This window comes from Barbatula barbatula (assembly GCF_947034865.1).
Source record: "Barbatula barbatula genome assembly, chromosome: 12".
NCBI classification, from domain to species: domain Eukaryota; kingdom Metazoa; phylum Chordata; class Actinopteri; order Cypriniformes; family Nemacheilidae; genus Barbatula; species Barbatula barbatula.
Window position 1 is genome coordinate 11,864,383 of NC_136775.1, and position 16,161 is coordinate 11,880,543.

Genomic DNA, 16,161 nt, shown 5'->3' on the forward strand with positions numbered 1-16,161 from the left:
TGTATTTTTGGGTGGAACGATCACATTAATTTTGAATATATAAAAACATAGGAAATATTTACATGTACCAATAATTTAAATGATATATAAATGTTTATTATTCTTTATATTTTCTTAAATATAAACAGGTATGTGTTTATTAATTCAAAATTAATATGCACAGAAAACCTACATATATTACATTAAAACAAAGTTTGATTCAGGATGCGATTAATTCTGATTAATCATTTGACAGCCATGGTTTAAATATTTTTATGGTTCATGTTTGACTATTTTTTTAATATTTTGTCAATTATATTTATTTTGTTTTAGATATAATCTGTATATAATCTGTAGCACTTTATATATAATCTGTATATAATATGCAACACTTTACAATAATGTTGTATTTGTTAACAGTAGTAAATGCATTAGCTATAATGAACTATAAGCAATATAGATTTTATACAGCATTTTAATTAATGTTAGTTTATGTCAATAAAACAATGCATGTTGCTGCATTAACTAATGTTATCAGTTTTAGCGTTTGAATTTCAAAAAGTATGAAAATAAAATGCTGATATTAAGATGAACTAATAATAATAAATGCAGTTTTGTTCATGTTAGCTAATGCATTATCTAACTGTTAACAAATACAACATTATTATTGTAAAGTGTTACCAAAATTAATTTTAATTAAAAGTAACCTGTATTTACAATAACTGATAAGATATCGAAAACTAATATTATACAATTTCTTTAGACCATGTTTGATTGACAGGATCCTTGAATGCCAGGCCGGAGAGAGGAGCTGTGTGGGATGTTCTGGAACGCGGTGTGTACATGCTGGAATTTACCCCTCCGTGCCAAAACACACAACTCAGGCCAGACACTCACATGACCTGCCAGAAGAGTAGAAGTCTACAGCTTGTCAACCTGCTTGAATTAAAACTGCTGTATCATCTTAGTCAGCTGATCAGACAAAACTGTTACAAATAATGTTGTTGTGACAAGTTGGGTCCATTTTAATACGGAATTATCAAGATATTTGATGAGCTTGTTCTGTATGTGACCTGAACGGGAAGTCAAATCTTACATTACAGTACAAGCAGATCTTTGTATTTGATAACAGTGCTTCACCCAAGCCGGAAATTATTTGTTTTTCTTTACTTGTTAGAAAACCACATAAACAGAACGGTATGAGCAGGATGGCACACAAATCTTTCTCTTGTTCATCTTTTTATTGCATCTGTATTATTATTCCCAGAGGGCCAAATCTAATTTGCATTTGCGTGCATTGAATTTGTATTCGCTATCCCTTGCGTGTTTGTGCGAAGACAAACTTCATGAAACACACTGCCATTGATGGAGCTTAATGCCCCAGTAAATTTATAGAATTGACATTAAGAATCCAAAGAAAACTGCAAATGAGAATTTACACATTTATGTTTTTGAACCGGGTTGTATTTAAGCACCTTAAGGGTGTCTCTCTTCTTCCATAAAACTACATTGCAGCTTTCTAGAGTTTCACAATTCAACCAATGTGGCAGTTTTGTGGGCATGTCTTGATTTGTTTGAAGGACTTCTGTGTATACACATTCAATGGTCAATACTAATGGCATAACAGTAAGCTCTGAGCAAGGACAAGGGCGTTTCTTTCTTCTTCTGTCTATTGGACAGAGATGTATGGAACAATACTGAGATGTGTGGCTTCCTGAGACCCGGCTGGCCTCCTGCGGTCGGTTTCTTCCCCTCTCTTGCCCGTTTGAAAACTGAACCTCCGATTGGAGAGAGTGGGAGAAAGCTGGTTCTCAGATTCCTTTATCGGAAATCGTTGGGTGGCACTGACCCAGAGACGACCCAAAACACATCCACATCCATCTGTCTCAAAACACACTCTCGGAAAAAGCACGAACAAATCGATGCCTCTTTATTCCTTAAAAACACTTGAAGTCCAATCAATTTCTTTTCTCTCATTTAAATGGTGCGGTCGACGTTGTCCTTGACTCGGGTTACTGTGGCAGTGTGGGAACTGTAGGGATAGTTCTGCCACATGTGATCGACGCTACGACTAGCATTTGCGCTAACTATAGTCGCGTACCTCATGCTTCGTTTGCCTTCTAGCTTCATTAGTGCCAATCACTGACCGTAAAACACATGTTAACTGTTGCGTTCATCAGCCGGCCCTTTTCAGGAAACGATACGCGATCTCGTTTTTTTCCACATTTAAATGACATGACCTTAAACAGTCTTAACTGCAAAACCAAATTTGATTTCATGACAACATATATACACTCATACACAGACACACATGATTAATGAGCTTTCAGCGTAACCACGATTGAGCCGAGCGGAAGCCAGAGTTGTGGGCTCCGAAACTTCGGGCGTAAATGTCAACGTAGACAGTGATTAATATGCGTATGTATAACTGTCCGTGTGACTGTACGTATGTGTGTGGGCTGTCTGATTACAACTCACCGAGGTCATCGATTTTCATGTTGGGTCGCAGAGTGTAGTCTGGCTCTGTGGGCTGGGGCTCATCATCTGAATCAGATGCTAGAAACACATGAGATGAGAATTAGAACACACACACAATCATTGTGTATTCATTTGTATGCTCCTCCATGTCATGAGGAGTTTTGGGGGGTTGGGTGGCAGATACTGTTTCTAGTTCAGTTCAGACTACATGCAACGGCACTGGCAACTCAAGGCAGTGGAGTTCAGATCGACTGAGCAGAACTACAAGATTCATCTTGACATAAGAACTCAGAGACTCCAAGAGAGAGGGCAGAGGTTAAGATAGCACACAGCATGTTCTCTCTCTCTCCTGCACACACATACATACACTGGACCGGATTAATTTTAACGAACATGAGCTCTGACAGAGAGAGAGAGAGGGAGAGAGAGGGGGAGAGAAAGAATGAAGGTGAAGGGTTAAGATAACTCTCAGTGCCAGCTAAATTTTAGAGAACATGGATCTCGACAGCACCTGGAAGACGGAGAATGGGGCTATTTTTTTTAATTGCATATCCTTGCACAATTGAGCCAGTATGAGCAATGGTGCTGGCAACGTCACTGTTGGTTATGTATTTAGCATTATACTTGTCCTCTTGTTGCCTTAGTAATAAACAAAACCAACAACAGTCATTATCATTAGTATCAATTATCATAATCTGAGTCACACCCTTGAGTTTGTTTGTCCAAAAATCGTTTAAAAATAGGACGTGGTCACATTTTAATTTTCAGTTACAACCTAAGGCAGCTCTTTCCGGGGTGCCTGAGGAACCCAGAAGTGTCGCTGCCGAGCACTACATGTTTATGGTGTGCGAAACCTGGTGGGGGAGGAGATGGAGAGTTTGCTTTCTGTAACCAAACATATACATTGATTTAATCCACAGAAAGACTGATAGTGCAGTTACGAAACATGGCGTGAAACACTTTATAAATGGGCTGACAGGTGGATCAATTGACTGAGAAATAAGATGGTTGGATGGATGGATGAAATGATGAGTTGATGGATGGGTGTATGATGGAATGACGGATAGGATGGTAGATTGATGGATGGAGAATAGAAGTCAATACCTGTTGAGCAGCAAACATACACTCTCAGTCTCAGGCAGCTTCGGCCGTGGTGATGCGTGGGCGTGGCTAAAACAAAACAAATACATGTCAGTCATCATTATCTCAACTGTAATGCTATTTTATTTATTTCACAATTATATTATTACAATAACTGTTATACCGGTTGTTGTGTTTGTGGTGTTCAGGTCATATATGAATATGTTACACAGGAGTGCATTCATTACTAATAACAATTCCAGATTATAAGCGGATATAGTTTGAATACTCACAGATGTAATAATACTCCTGTCCTACATGGAACTCATAGCCGAGCGAGAAGGCGCTGTAGCGCTGGAATTTCTCTGAGAATTTAATTGGTGCATGGGGGGCATGGGGGCGGTTACACTCCCAGCGTTTAAAGCCCAGCTGTGGGTCACAGGTACGGTAACCTCGATAACTGACCATGTAGAGGACGTACTGCTCGGCCACACCTCTCTGACTGGTGTTGTAGTGAGGACAGTAGATGTCCAGATAGTCGTTCACATTCACCTGCACCGTGTAACCCTCCTTACGAAGTCTAATGATGAAGAGAGATAGACAAACAAATGCAACGGCGAGTTACTCCTAAGAGATCTAGAAAAAACTTCTAAAAGAAATCTGGCAAAAGGTTTTTATAGATTCCTTCACAAGATGTAAACACTTGTCCAGCAGAACCTCTTGTTTTAATTTTTACATACAATTTTTATTAAACGAATTTGTACATAAATGGTAAAATTTAGTAAAATACATTTTGATTAGGTTATAAATGCTCTGTTGGTTGTATGTGTTTAAACATTTGTGTATAGGATTAAAAAACTGAAACAGAAGTTATTTTGGACCAGCGTTGAATACGTTTGTTTACATCTTCAGAAGAGGTGTATAATACAGTTGGTTTAATAATACAAATGGTAAATGAACAGTTATGTCACAAATGTAAAAATTTCAACAAAGGATTTTTCTTTATTTTCTAATGAAATAAATGATATGTCGGCACAAATGTATATTTTATATTTAAATAAATATATAAAAAGATCAATATATTTTTTTTGTTTAAAGCATACACATTAAAAGATTTTTAAGATGATAAGAAACATTTCGGTCATCAATCATTTCCAAAATTTTGACTGGTTCTGAATATAAAACAAACACACATCTCAACATACTCATATACATATATACACCTGCTTTAAACATCAGTTATGTTCCATACAAATAAAAAACAAAGACAAATAAGCATTAGCTTTCTACAGTATGAAATGTATATCATTTTACCAAATGTATAGGAAATGTATAATGAATAATGAAAATGGATATTTCAGGTTCTGTATATTTACTGCAGTCGTTTAACTTTTTCAAACCACCCTTTAGCCTTTCTACAATTTAAATTAAATGAAATGGATTTCTGTACACGACAACTTAATAATCAATACACACACGCATTTAATTCTTAAACCCTTTAAGTAATATGTGACCATTCCTTGTTTAAATAAGTTTACATTAAGTATTAAACACTTCTGTGACTAAATGCTTTGCTTCATGTCAACTAAACAAACAGTGAGTAACATACATTTAAATAAAAACTCTGACCAGATGTCCAGTGAAACCAAAGAACAGGACACAATTGAGTAGAACAATCCCTTACTCTCTTCAACAGCCAATCTGAAAGTGAGAGCTAATAAAAATGCCCTCACGTTTAAGGCCAGTCAGGCAAATCTTATTTAAAATGGCAAAAGGTTTTGCGCGAGTGATTCCCCATTCCTCCAAAAAAGACCAGAAAAAATCTTTCCTTTCATTTTACGGACCCCCCTGACCTCACTTACACGCTTATAGGAAATCATCTAGTAAGGCCACTGATCCAAATGAAGCTTACTTGCTCTTTAATCTACATTTACAGTATAACCATCACAGAGGTTGAGTGAATCAAGCCATTTTCACAGAAACACAAGCAGTTCTTTCCATCTCCATCCTCCATGTTAAGGGAGGACAAAGATTTTCACTTGACAATAAATCTTTATGCTGTTTGGTGCAGGAGGAAACCATACAAGCTTGCATCGGTCATTTGCATTTAGCGGAAGCTCCCTCGGGCTTGAGAGAGGGAATGAAGGTAGAAAGCATGAAGATACGAGAGAGGACTGTGTTGAGACCTGCAGTAATATATTGTTCCATCGCACCAGTGCACAGCTGTATGACAATGAGTCTTAACATTTCACCCCAGCGTCTGAGGAAAATGTGCGTAATGTCTGCTGGATAATGTATAGAAAACATCAGGATGGTTTACAGTGAGTGAACGGGGCTCTCTCTCTCGTGTCAGAGTGCGGCTACAAAAGTTTCACTGCAAGTGTCACAATTCGAACCCCTCTTCACTGCACTCCTTTGTCAATGTCTTGCCAAAGAGAGGCAAAGAGAGGCAAAACACAGAGGATGGAGTGAAACGCTGAGGGAGACCCTGTCTGTTCTGTAGTAACACTGGCCGGCCAGTAGGTGTCTATGTAGATGTGCAAATGAATATCAATTTCTCTCTCAGTTCTAGGTCACTTCTCCTGGGAGATTATTATTCAATTATTAAATGAAGATCAAAAATGCTGCTTTAACGCCTCTCCCTCTTCACAATCCTCTCTGATCCTCACTCGAACACTCAGACTTACTCTGTTCCTCTTAATCTCACTAGTGGCTTTTATGCTAATGAAGGTGTGTAAAAAGATGCTAAAATGTTTGCCTACTCGTCTTGGGATCACGGGACGCACGCACACACACACACACACATGCAAACAAACACACACACACACACACACACGTTTATCTAAGTGAGGTCAATTTAATATGTTCTATCCTCCGACAGAACTGTCTCTTTAAGCAATGATATCCAAACCAAGATGACAATTTACTATAATCTACCTTACACCTAAATTTACAAAAATTGCCAATATAACGCCACATGAATAAGGTGCCAGTAAGATTTCCTGTTTATATCTAGTTTTTTAATGATAAAATGCAATATAAAGCAACCTAAATGTGTGCTAAAATAAACGAAAACATTATCTCTTCTCTCTCTTATGCTAAATTAACTACTAAGGAAAATACTTCCAAGGAAGACTGATCAGAAGCTGTATTTATGTCCACTAGGAGGCGACTAAAGAGAAAAGTCGAGCACTGTGGGTGATTTAAAATGATAAAAAAATGAACTTGGAGCATTTAAAAACAGACAGCGACACATTTTATCATCCGACCCCTTTTCGAAAGCAAATCACTGAAAGGATCCAGCGTGCATTTAAAAGAACAGATATATGTGTTCATGAGATTCATTAGTCTACATGCTCATATGTCTGTGTGTAAACTGCACGGAGTGTCCAGAACATAAGCCGCTGAGCTGGGCAGCATGGGATTTAGGGACACTGCACTGGAGCAAGATCAAGGCTTAGTTGATCAATGTCACTATCAAAGAAACAGAGGCCAGCTTTTACAAGAAAACTTAAAGAAAAGCCAAGAAAGCAATAATACAATCTCAGGCCAAATAAGCGTATTAGGTTACTTCATTAATCAAAAGTCGCAAGTATAGTCGGAAATCCCAATATTCCAATGTTCCCAACAGGATTTCTCTTTTTTAGACACATTCATTAAATGGTCATGTAAAACGTGAGAAATACGCACATTCCTGGTAGTTACATATGTGCAGAATGATTGTGCCTACAGAGCATATCTGTAATGAGAGAGAGAGAGAGAGAGAGAGAGCAATGCTGAATCAGCACCACAGGAAAAACAGCATCTCTCTTCTCTTGCTGTTCTGTTCTTCTAATTAACCCCCTCAATCCGTTTAATTAAAGGAGAGCATCTGTCCTGTGAACAGTTGACAAAACACATGCAATGTGTGCATTAACACACAAACACAAACAAGCACTGCATTCTACAAAAGACACCTGCAGAAACTAAGAAATCTAGATGATACTTTCTCTCTTTCTGTCTCTTTTCTATCACTCTCTCTCTCTCATGTTAAATATACAGGTGAATACACTTTAACATATTGGGTATTTTTGGGTAAACTATTATTTTAAAGGTCCAGTGTATGAAATTTAGCGGCATCTAGTTGTGAGGTTGTGAATTTCAACCAACGGCTCACTCCACCCCTCCCTTTCGAAGCACTACAGTGGCTGACAATGGCCTAAGATGACATCACGTTTTTGCTTCTTTGCCGAAGGGGAAAAAATAATCGATTGGTTGGATGATAATTATTTCGATTAATCGGATAAAAGGTTGAATTGGATATTTTGCTTATAATAACTAAATCAGAGATGGGAAAAGTATACACAACTATCGGCCAAGGAAATAATGTAATGTAGAATGTAAACATGAAAGGTGAGATTTGTCATTCAAATGTAGTTAAGTACAGTAAAAAGTACTTAAGTATAGTACAGATACTCAAAAAGTGTATTTAAGTATAGTACAGATACTCAAAAAGTATACTTAAGTATAGTACCAAAGTAAATCTACTTCGGTACTTCCCACCTCTGAACTAAATAAACCCCCAAATCAGGGTATGTAGCCTATGCAGTTTGCAAAGTGCAAAGGCCACAAATTGGATTTATTCATATAATCTGTAATTTTGTCATTTAAAACACCTCCACTTTAAAACTGCGCAGCAAACGTGGCTTTTTAGGTGGCATGCTTTTGACAGCACTTTGTGGTACATTTTTGTGTGGATGCTGTTTTTTTTATAAAACGAGGAAGGAAAAACTATGTTTATAAAAATACCTGTGGACTAGGCCTAAAACCGCACACCTTGCGCTGCATGGATAGACAAATTCACGGAGAGACACTTCTGACTTTAAAACTGTGCATCTTGTGCTGCACGGAGGGATGCATGCATGGAGATCCAAAATATGACAAACTGGACCTTTACGCAAAGGTGCATGAGTTGATGAGAGATGGATTGTGGTGGGATTAACATTGGCGTTCTCATGCGCTCGTAGTACGATTCATTTGTTTACTTGCATTCCTAAACTCGTATGACTGCCTCCCCATGCTCAATTATTTAGTTTATTTCCACTATTCTCTGTCCCTCTTGATCTGTTTCGTTCCCTCTTCTTTTTCCGTCCATTTCAGTGGTAAATTATTTAAATGTAATTTAATTCAGACACACAATATTAAAGCCCACATGCACATTTAGTGTGCACATGTTCACTCCACATTGACAAACACAAATGTTTTTCTCCGCAGCCAAACAGACGTTTACAATTCACTGATCTTCAAGTTCACAGGTTTTTAATCAATCAGACTTTCTCAGAATCTAGCATTTGTGTGTGTGCTTAAGCCGAGAGAGAGAGAGAAACTGCTTTGTGGGTTTGGTCTTAAATCTGAAGAATTGATGTGTGTTGGCTGAGGTATGATCAGGTGCTGCTGTTACCTGTTCTCAAGGCCGATCTCATCCCTCTCAACTCACATCGGCAGTGTGTGTGCGAGCGTAAATCACACACCTCCACTCACTTCCCATCGTTTCGAAGACCATTTGCTACAGGCAATTAGAAACCAACCGATCTTTCTCTATCGTCTTTCTTCTCGCCTTGCCTCCGCTCTGTAAATCTCAATTTATTCTGCTCTCTCACTATCGATACAGTTGGTCAATGTCACAGCTCTTTTTGTGAGTTTTGCCCTTTGAACTGCTCTAATTCTACAGGTAAATTCACATGAACTCACCAGCATACACAGTGCTGCTTTCTGGTGCTTGTCGATAGTACATAAAGTTTTACCTTAATCCGATAGTTTGTTTTTTAAGCAGAGGGTGCTGATATTGTTTTTAATACACAATATTTCATCTCCTGCAATATATCAATTCAGTCTAGCCTTTTTCGATTTTTTTCTCAGTCACCTCTACACAGATGGACCAGCAACACATATACAGTACTGACCCTCAGTTTCTCTCCTCTGCATCTTTTATCACTCCCTGGCATTCTTCTCTGCAAGTGCAAGTGAGTTTACAGAACACAGCTCCCCTCTGAGCTATGAAGTACGAACAATGTACGTGTCTGTTGGGCCTTGTTTCTTCGTTTGTGTGGGCACGACTGAGTTATGGCCTCTGGATTAGTATGGGTCTACATGTTATTATTAGGGTTATTTTATAGCTAGACAAATTGCTGGAAAATCAATATTTCAAGAAAAAAAGATTCAGACGATATTAAGGCATTGCTGGATCCACGTGATGCATTAAAGGGACATTTCAACCGAATATATGTCATCAATTATTCACCTTCAAGTTGTTCTAAACCTGTATTTACATTTCTTTGTTTGGTTGAATGCTTTTAACTAAATAGTTCTTGGCCACCATTAACTACAATAGTAAAATTATAATGGGAGTCAAAAGTGCACCAGAACTGTTTGCTTTCTTACACTCTACAAAATATATAATAATGTAAAAAAAATAAATGTAATAAAACAAAGAAACGTATAAATCCAATTTTCCTCCAATTGTAGTCAATGGAGGCCGAGAACTGTTTGGTTACAAGCATTCTTCCATTAATCTTTATTTCTGTTTTCATCAGAACAAAGAAATGTAAACAGATTTGGTGAGTAAATAAAGACAGAATTTGAATTTTTGGGTGGACTGTTCATTTAAATAGACAAACCAAAGAGTGGATTTAGGAATTATTATAGTGTTTACTGGTTGTCTGCTATCTGTCTTTGAACTTTTAAGCACTTGGGGCTTATTCCCCCCAAAATGTTTTGAATTAGGATGGCATATACATGGGATCACAGGATTTATGCAGTTCAACATTCATAACTGCGAATATTTCTATAAATAATTATAGTAAATAAATGCAATACATTTATTGTCTCGTGCTGTAATTTGGTGGTAAGGTGAGGTAAGACTTTCGTAATATATGCTAATATATTAAAATCAGAAAAATTATAAACTACCTCTCAATTCTTCTCTCTCTCTAATTCCCATAAGTCGTAAATTCCCAAAGTAGATCTCTTTAATGTCTCCTAAACATAACAGCGCAAATGCAAGAAGTCTTCAAGAAATTCATTGATTCTTCAGATTTCAGACTCCAGGAATATCACAGGTGTCTCCTTCATAGCTCAACAATATCCAAAACTGTACACACAACTCTCATCAAGTCCCCAATGACCACATTATCTGAGCTATGGTATCCACATTTATTTTGTAGCTTTATTATTCAGCTTCATCTATTTTTATTTCTCCAAAGAGTTTTAGAAGAATTATAGGAGACATTAATAAAACATATTAATGTTATGAAAAAGCAACCTTTGTGCCATAACATTTCACTTCATTCTTTTGTTTAATTAGCAATTTGTTTTTTGAACTACTACTCTGGAGCTTAACATGGAACACAGCAAAACCTGTTGGATGATAAAGACCAAAAGGATGAGAGTAAGAGAGAGAGAGAGAGAGAGAGAGAGAGAGGAGAGAGAGAGAGAGAGAGAGAGAGAGAGAGAGAGAGAGAGAGAGAGAGAGAGGACAAAGAGTGTGAAGCAGTGATCTGAGCCGGAGGTTCCATTCTAAAAGCTTTGGCTTCAGCACAGGCCATGTGTCATGAATTAAAACGGAATTAGCATTGACTGCGTGTGTGCGCGGAGATTGATGATAGATGACAGAGATGGATGAACACATTTATAGAGAAGCGAAGGAGAGGAATGAAGGGATGAGGAGGAGAAGAAATGCAAATGAAGACATGGACTACTGGAACAGAAGTTGGCCAAGATGGATAAGGTGAAACGGGACGCTGAGGTACACAGGGGAACGAGGACACGTCCATCAGGCTTCAGGCTTAGACCTGAAACATTCTGCCATGCGACAACTACATGAATGCAAACACTTATATGACAGCTGACTTCATGCTGTTCGTTGCACAACACAAGCGTGCGTTGCATTAGGAGCGTTTTCGGATCGACTGTAGACAACTAATCTCTGTGATCTTTTCCCACACCTGTGGTGCACATTAGAAACTGTAGTATTGGGAATATTGACAAGAAGCCTGACTTAAATGAGGATTAAGTATAATAACATGACCATTGCATCTGTGTTTTCTAAGTGCTGGAGGGGGAAGCTGACAAATTGAAGGTAAACAAAGTTAAATGAGACATCTTGTACTTCAGAGGCTCCACCGCTCTTAATTTTCTAGTCTCTAGTAAAAACAGCAAGGCTGCACACTTTTATTGAGTTACATTACCCTTTGACCTTCACATCGATCCAGACGGATCCCTAGTACCTCATCACATGTACATGCACATTGTGTGGTATGTTTACAGCCCTGGATATTGGTAGTTTGGAGGCCCTTATGGAGAATCAATACAGCGGTTAAGAGCGGAGCAGATTGGAGCAGTATAATGGTCGTAAGTACTCACTCTAAAAGCGCTTTCTCTGAACCTGAGCCCACGCACACACGCGCACGCAGGATCGTCATTAAACCACATTTAAACTCGCACTCACACTGAGGGTTAATGGGTCTGTTTACACAGTCAGGTCTCAGTCTGGACCGCATCCATGGACTGCTCTGAGCGAACAGGAGGCGGATGTGAGGTCTAGTTTATTATGTCTTAGTGTGTATTTCATGATCTCTTTCTCTGCCAGTCCCAAAGACACGTGAGACTGAGAAATAGCACAAAGAACGGAGTTTGTAAATGTGTACGTGTTTTTCCATGAACCCTCCGCCCTCTCTCTCCTCCCACACGTCTAATGTTGCCTTCTCCTGACATGATAGATGTGAAAGTGTACGCCTAAACAAAATGAGGAGAGATGTGTATGTGTTTGTTTGTGTATCTGTTTGTCTTACTGATAAATATTTTAAATGGTATTTTGCCCCAACAAGAAGCTCATTTTGTCAAACAAGCCACGATTCTTTGTTTCTTTGACCTCGGTTTCCTTCTCTTTCTTACTCCCTTTCTCTCTTTTTGGATTTTACTAGCAGGGGGGACACCCGGAAACCCACTGAGGATCTTTATAGTATAGCCAACTCGCTGGTTCCAAGAGACAGGTGGCCCACCCAAACAATTTCCATGCCCTGTGAGGTTTTGCAATCGATTAATTTAGTACTGGGCATTTGAAATAATTTGGATGTCCAAAAAAGGTATTTTTTATATTAAAACAATAAAAATGAATTAGCAATTATGATAATGACTGTGAAATTTATTTATTTTGCACTTAAAGCAACATCAGGTTTAAAATTAACTGTGTTCAACAACCTAAAATATAAATGACACAATAAAACATTCACATTTAAAAACTCTTTTATGAATTATGCATTATATTTTTGCAATGGCAAATCAATCTGTATTATTCAGGTGAGGCTAACTTTTTTAGTTTTCCCGTGTTTTTTTTAAACTTTCTTTTACCCCTTTATTATATCTTTCTAAATTTGCCATTTATTAACAGAAGCTTATTACATCTGGAACTCAAATATGATTTATGACTCGTGTAGAAGTATAAAAACACAAAAAATAGCTTATTCATAAAAAATATTTAAAGCGTGCACCCATGCACATACAGTGCCCCTCTCTATTTATTTTCCTCACCTCCCTTTGTCATCTGCCAGCTTTCCTCTTTCTCTCAGCTACAGGGGATGAAAATTTAATATCATGAAAGAAAGAAAGAAAGAAAGAGAGAGAGAGAGAGAGAGAGAGAGAGTAAGGGAGAGTGTCTTTTCAGGGTCCCTTTTATACACTGGTCCATTCACCAAACAAAATCTCATCCTCTCCCTGTACAACTTGAATAAGTTCACATTCCAAATGGTAACGTGCACAGCAAACCCAACCAAGTGATGAGGTAGTGAGATAGGGCTGTAATAGAGTTCACATACAGCATGTGTGAGCTCACACTACGCGACTGTGTGCGTCAACTAAATTGTCATTTGGTTTCCACACCTCGGGTATAAAGTACTCCTCATAAAGTACTCATCTTATTATTACATTTTCTTAATCACTCTCAACACACTTATTGTACATACTGTATCATTACCATGCTTGTTGAACCATAATATATGTGACTCTGCCTGTGAAAACCCAGCTAAAGCCATTTTTTGTCATTTACTGTTTTCTATGTAAAAACACACAGAATGCAAATAAAATTATGAAACAAAAGAAACTTAATTGACTGAGTAAGGTCGAGACAAAGATTAATACCATGGTGAAATTAATGGATAAAATCAGACTTTGGCAAATTATCGCAAAAGTTAAATTTAGACTGATTTTCACAGGCAAGGTCACATTATATAGAAGATAAATACTATAACAACAAACTTGATAGGATAATGCACTGTTACTAAATATAGGAAATAAAAAAATATTTGAAACATTGGCTCCGTTTATAGTCATGTTGCAGCAGGGTTATAACAAATATTAGATGGTGTCTAAAACCCCAGTGTCGTTGAAAAATCACTGTAATGCTCAACCTTTCATGACATGATGCTTTTTTTAGTCAATTTACACGGATTAACATTAAAAAATTAATCAATTGTATAGTTGTTCAGGCATTCTAACTCTTTCTTTGTTGATTTCTCTCTATCTTTGCATTCTTTTCTCCAGTTTGTTCTCTCTTTATCCCCTGCTGTCTGTGCTGTCCCCAGCCATATGTCAAATATCAGTTTGCCTTGTATTCATTTCACATCGAACTCTCTCCTTATCTCCTTGGGCTCCCTCATCTCTCTGTTCCTCTCTCTCTCTCCCTTCCTGTGTCCAGAGCGAGCGGCAACCTTCCGGTCTCTCTCGTGAAACCAACACAGAAGTAAACATGTTTACAGCCTGGTCATTTTGGTCTATTTAGCAAATTTTGATATAGCTAACTGTGAGGGGGGCTCCACCCACTTTAGGCTTCAAAATTGCTCTTCACAAAGCTACATGACATCACTGACACTACGTCCATGTTTTAAACAATCTGTGGTCCAGACAGACCAGTCCAAATGTGATGAACCTAGAAACTATACCTCACACACTATTAATGTGGACATCTCATAGACTTCCAATGTTTCAAACCATTCTAATGTTTTCTATTCCCTACCTAAACCACTAAACCCAGTCCTCATTATCTAAATCCCCTTCAAACATTCTGTCTCCTCGTCTCGTGTTTCTCTCAGTCTCTCTAACAGCAGCATGACAGACTGCTCACTTTACCACAGAGACGAGAGAGACTGCTGTAATTAACTCTAATTAGAATAGCTCCCCTAACAATTCAGTCCCCTTTCAATGGAAGATGAAGTGAATATCTGCGCGCTCTGGGCAGCTGTGCATGTGTGTCCTGTGGTCATTTAAAGCGTCATTTATCTCCTGAGGTAGAATACTGCCCTCAATGTTACAGCTTGTCTGGAGGACAGATTCTCTCTAAATGCGCAGACCTTCTTTGTCGTAAAAAGTTCATAAACAGATTTGCTGCAACAGACGAGGACTCTCGATGGGTGAAGCAAAGGAGACGGTGAGCTGCAACAAGGTCAGGGGATCTTCCTATTTTCATTTTTCATTCCTTTCGCTTTTCTCTTCGCCACCCTCTGTCACCTACCTACAACGGTGTACTATATGTCCGTATCATTGTGCAGGATTCTTCCTGCATAGAAAATGGCTTTTGAGGCACCCGCCTCCGTCAAATTTCGTGCCCCTTCGGTCTCTCGCCCAAATAATGTTGAGTGTCTTCCCAAAAAACACTGCGTGTATTCTGGCAACAAACTGTCATTTGTAACTGCAGTTGCGCTATTACACCGCAAGGGGGGCGCTGTTTTGTTATCAGCCCAGTGAGGTGCTGAAGAGTTGCAGTACAAGAGATAATAGGAACTGTATTAGCTGTGTTTCACTGCTTTTCAGGTAAATATTGTTTCTTAAATGAATGTGGCGGACATCGTTGTGTAAGGTTTTAAAGTCCCAGTGCAACGCCTTGGTATGCGCAGGATTATTTGATGTGTTGACATAATTTCAACTGAAAAATGCAGAGAGCGTGAGACATACCAAAGTGGCTCCGCCCCTTTTAAAATACATTTACAAAAATACCAATAGCGTTACGTTTACAGTAGTCAACCAGGCAAAGCTGCATTTAACAGTGTGATAGCCACAGGGGTGTGAAAGTCTGTTGAAAAGAATAGGAAGATTCAGGATTCGGATTCTAAAGCGTATTTGATTGGACGAGAACTTTGTGTAGCGTGATGTCATGGAATTTCTAGATTTTATTGAGCACACGTACCAGACTGTCATTTTTGAACGGCTATAGCCTCTAAATGGGAATTCTCTCAGCATGTAAGAGCATATCAGTTTATTGATGTTCTTAACTAACCTATTAAAAAAAGGAAAAAAAATAATTTTGATTTCTCTGGGGCTTTAAGCTTTATACTGTACACAGCCAGTTCGTATAAAAAAAGGTATGAACACATGCATTGCAATCAGAATGACTCATAAACAAAAGACTCGTTTGAACCGATTCGTTTAAACTGTTTCAGTCACTAGCGAATATAAAGAAAAATTAGTGAATCATTCAAAGCTGAACGCAGGATGTTAATGAGCTTTGCAAATTTAGTAAGGCTGGTAAATCTAGTACCAATCTAGTAGTTGTGGGCTGAAAAGTTAGTTGAAAAGGATGAAACATTTTATTTGGTT

General features: G+C 38.1%; 1 protein-coding gene across 1 annotated transcript in view; it reads right to left on the reverse strand.

Moving 5' to 3' along the window:
• efna3b (ephrin-A3b) overlaps positions 1-16,161 on the reverse strand; it is a 42,485-nt gene that overhangs the window by 4,134 nt on the left and 22,190 nt on the right. Inside the window, exons 2-4 of the mRNA XM_079470317.1 lie at positions 3,831-4,117; positions 3,562-3,627; positions 2,458-2,535 (exon numbers count right to left, since the gene is read on the reverse strand). Of these exons, the coding sequence (XP_079326443.1) occupies positions 2,458-2,535; positions 3,562-3,627; positions 3,831-4,117 (431 nt within the window). The remainder of the gene's footprint in view (positions 1-2,457; positions 2,536-3,561; positions 3,628-3,830; positions 4,118-16,161) is intronic.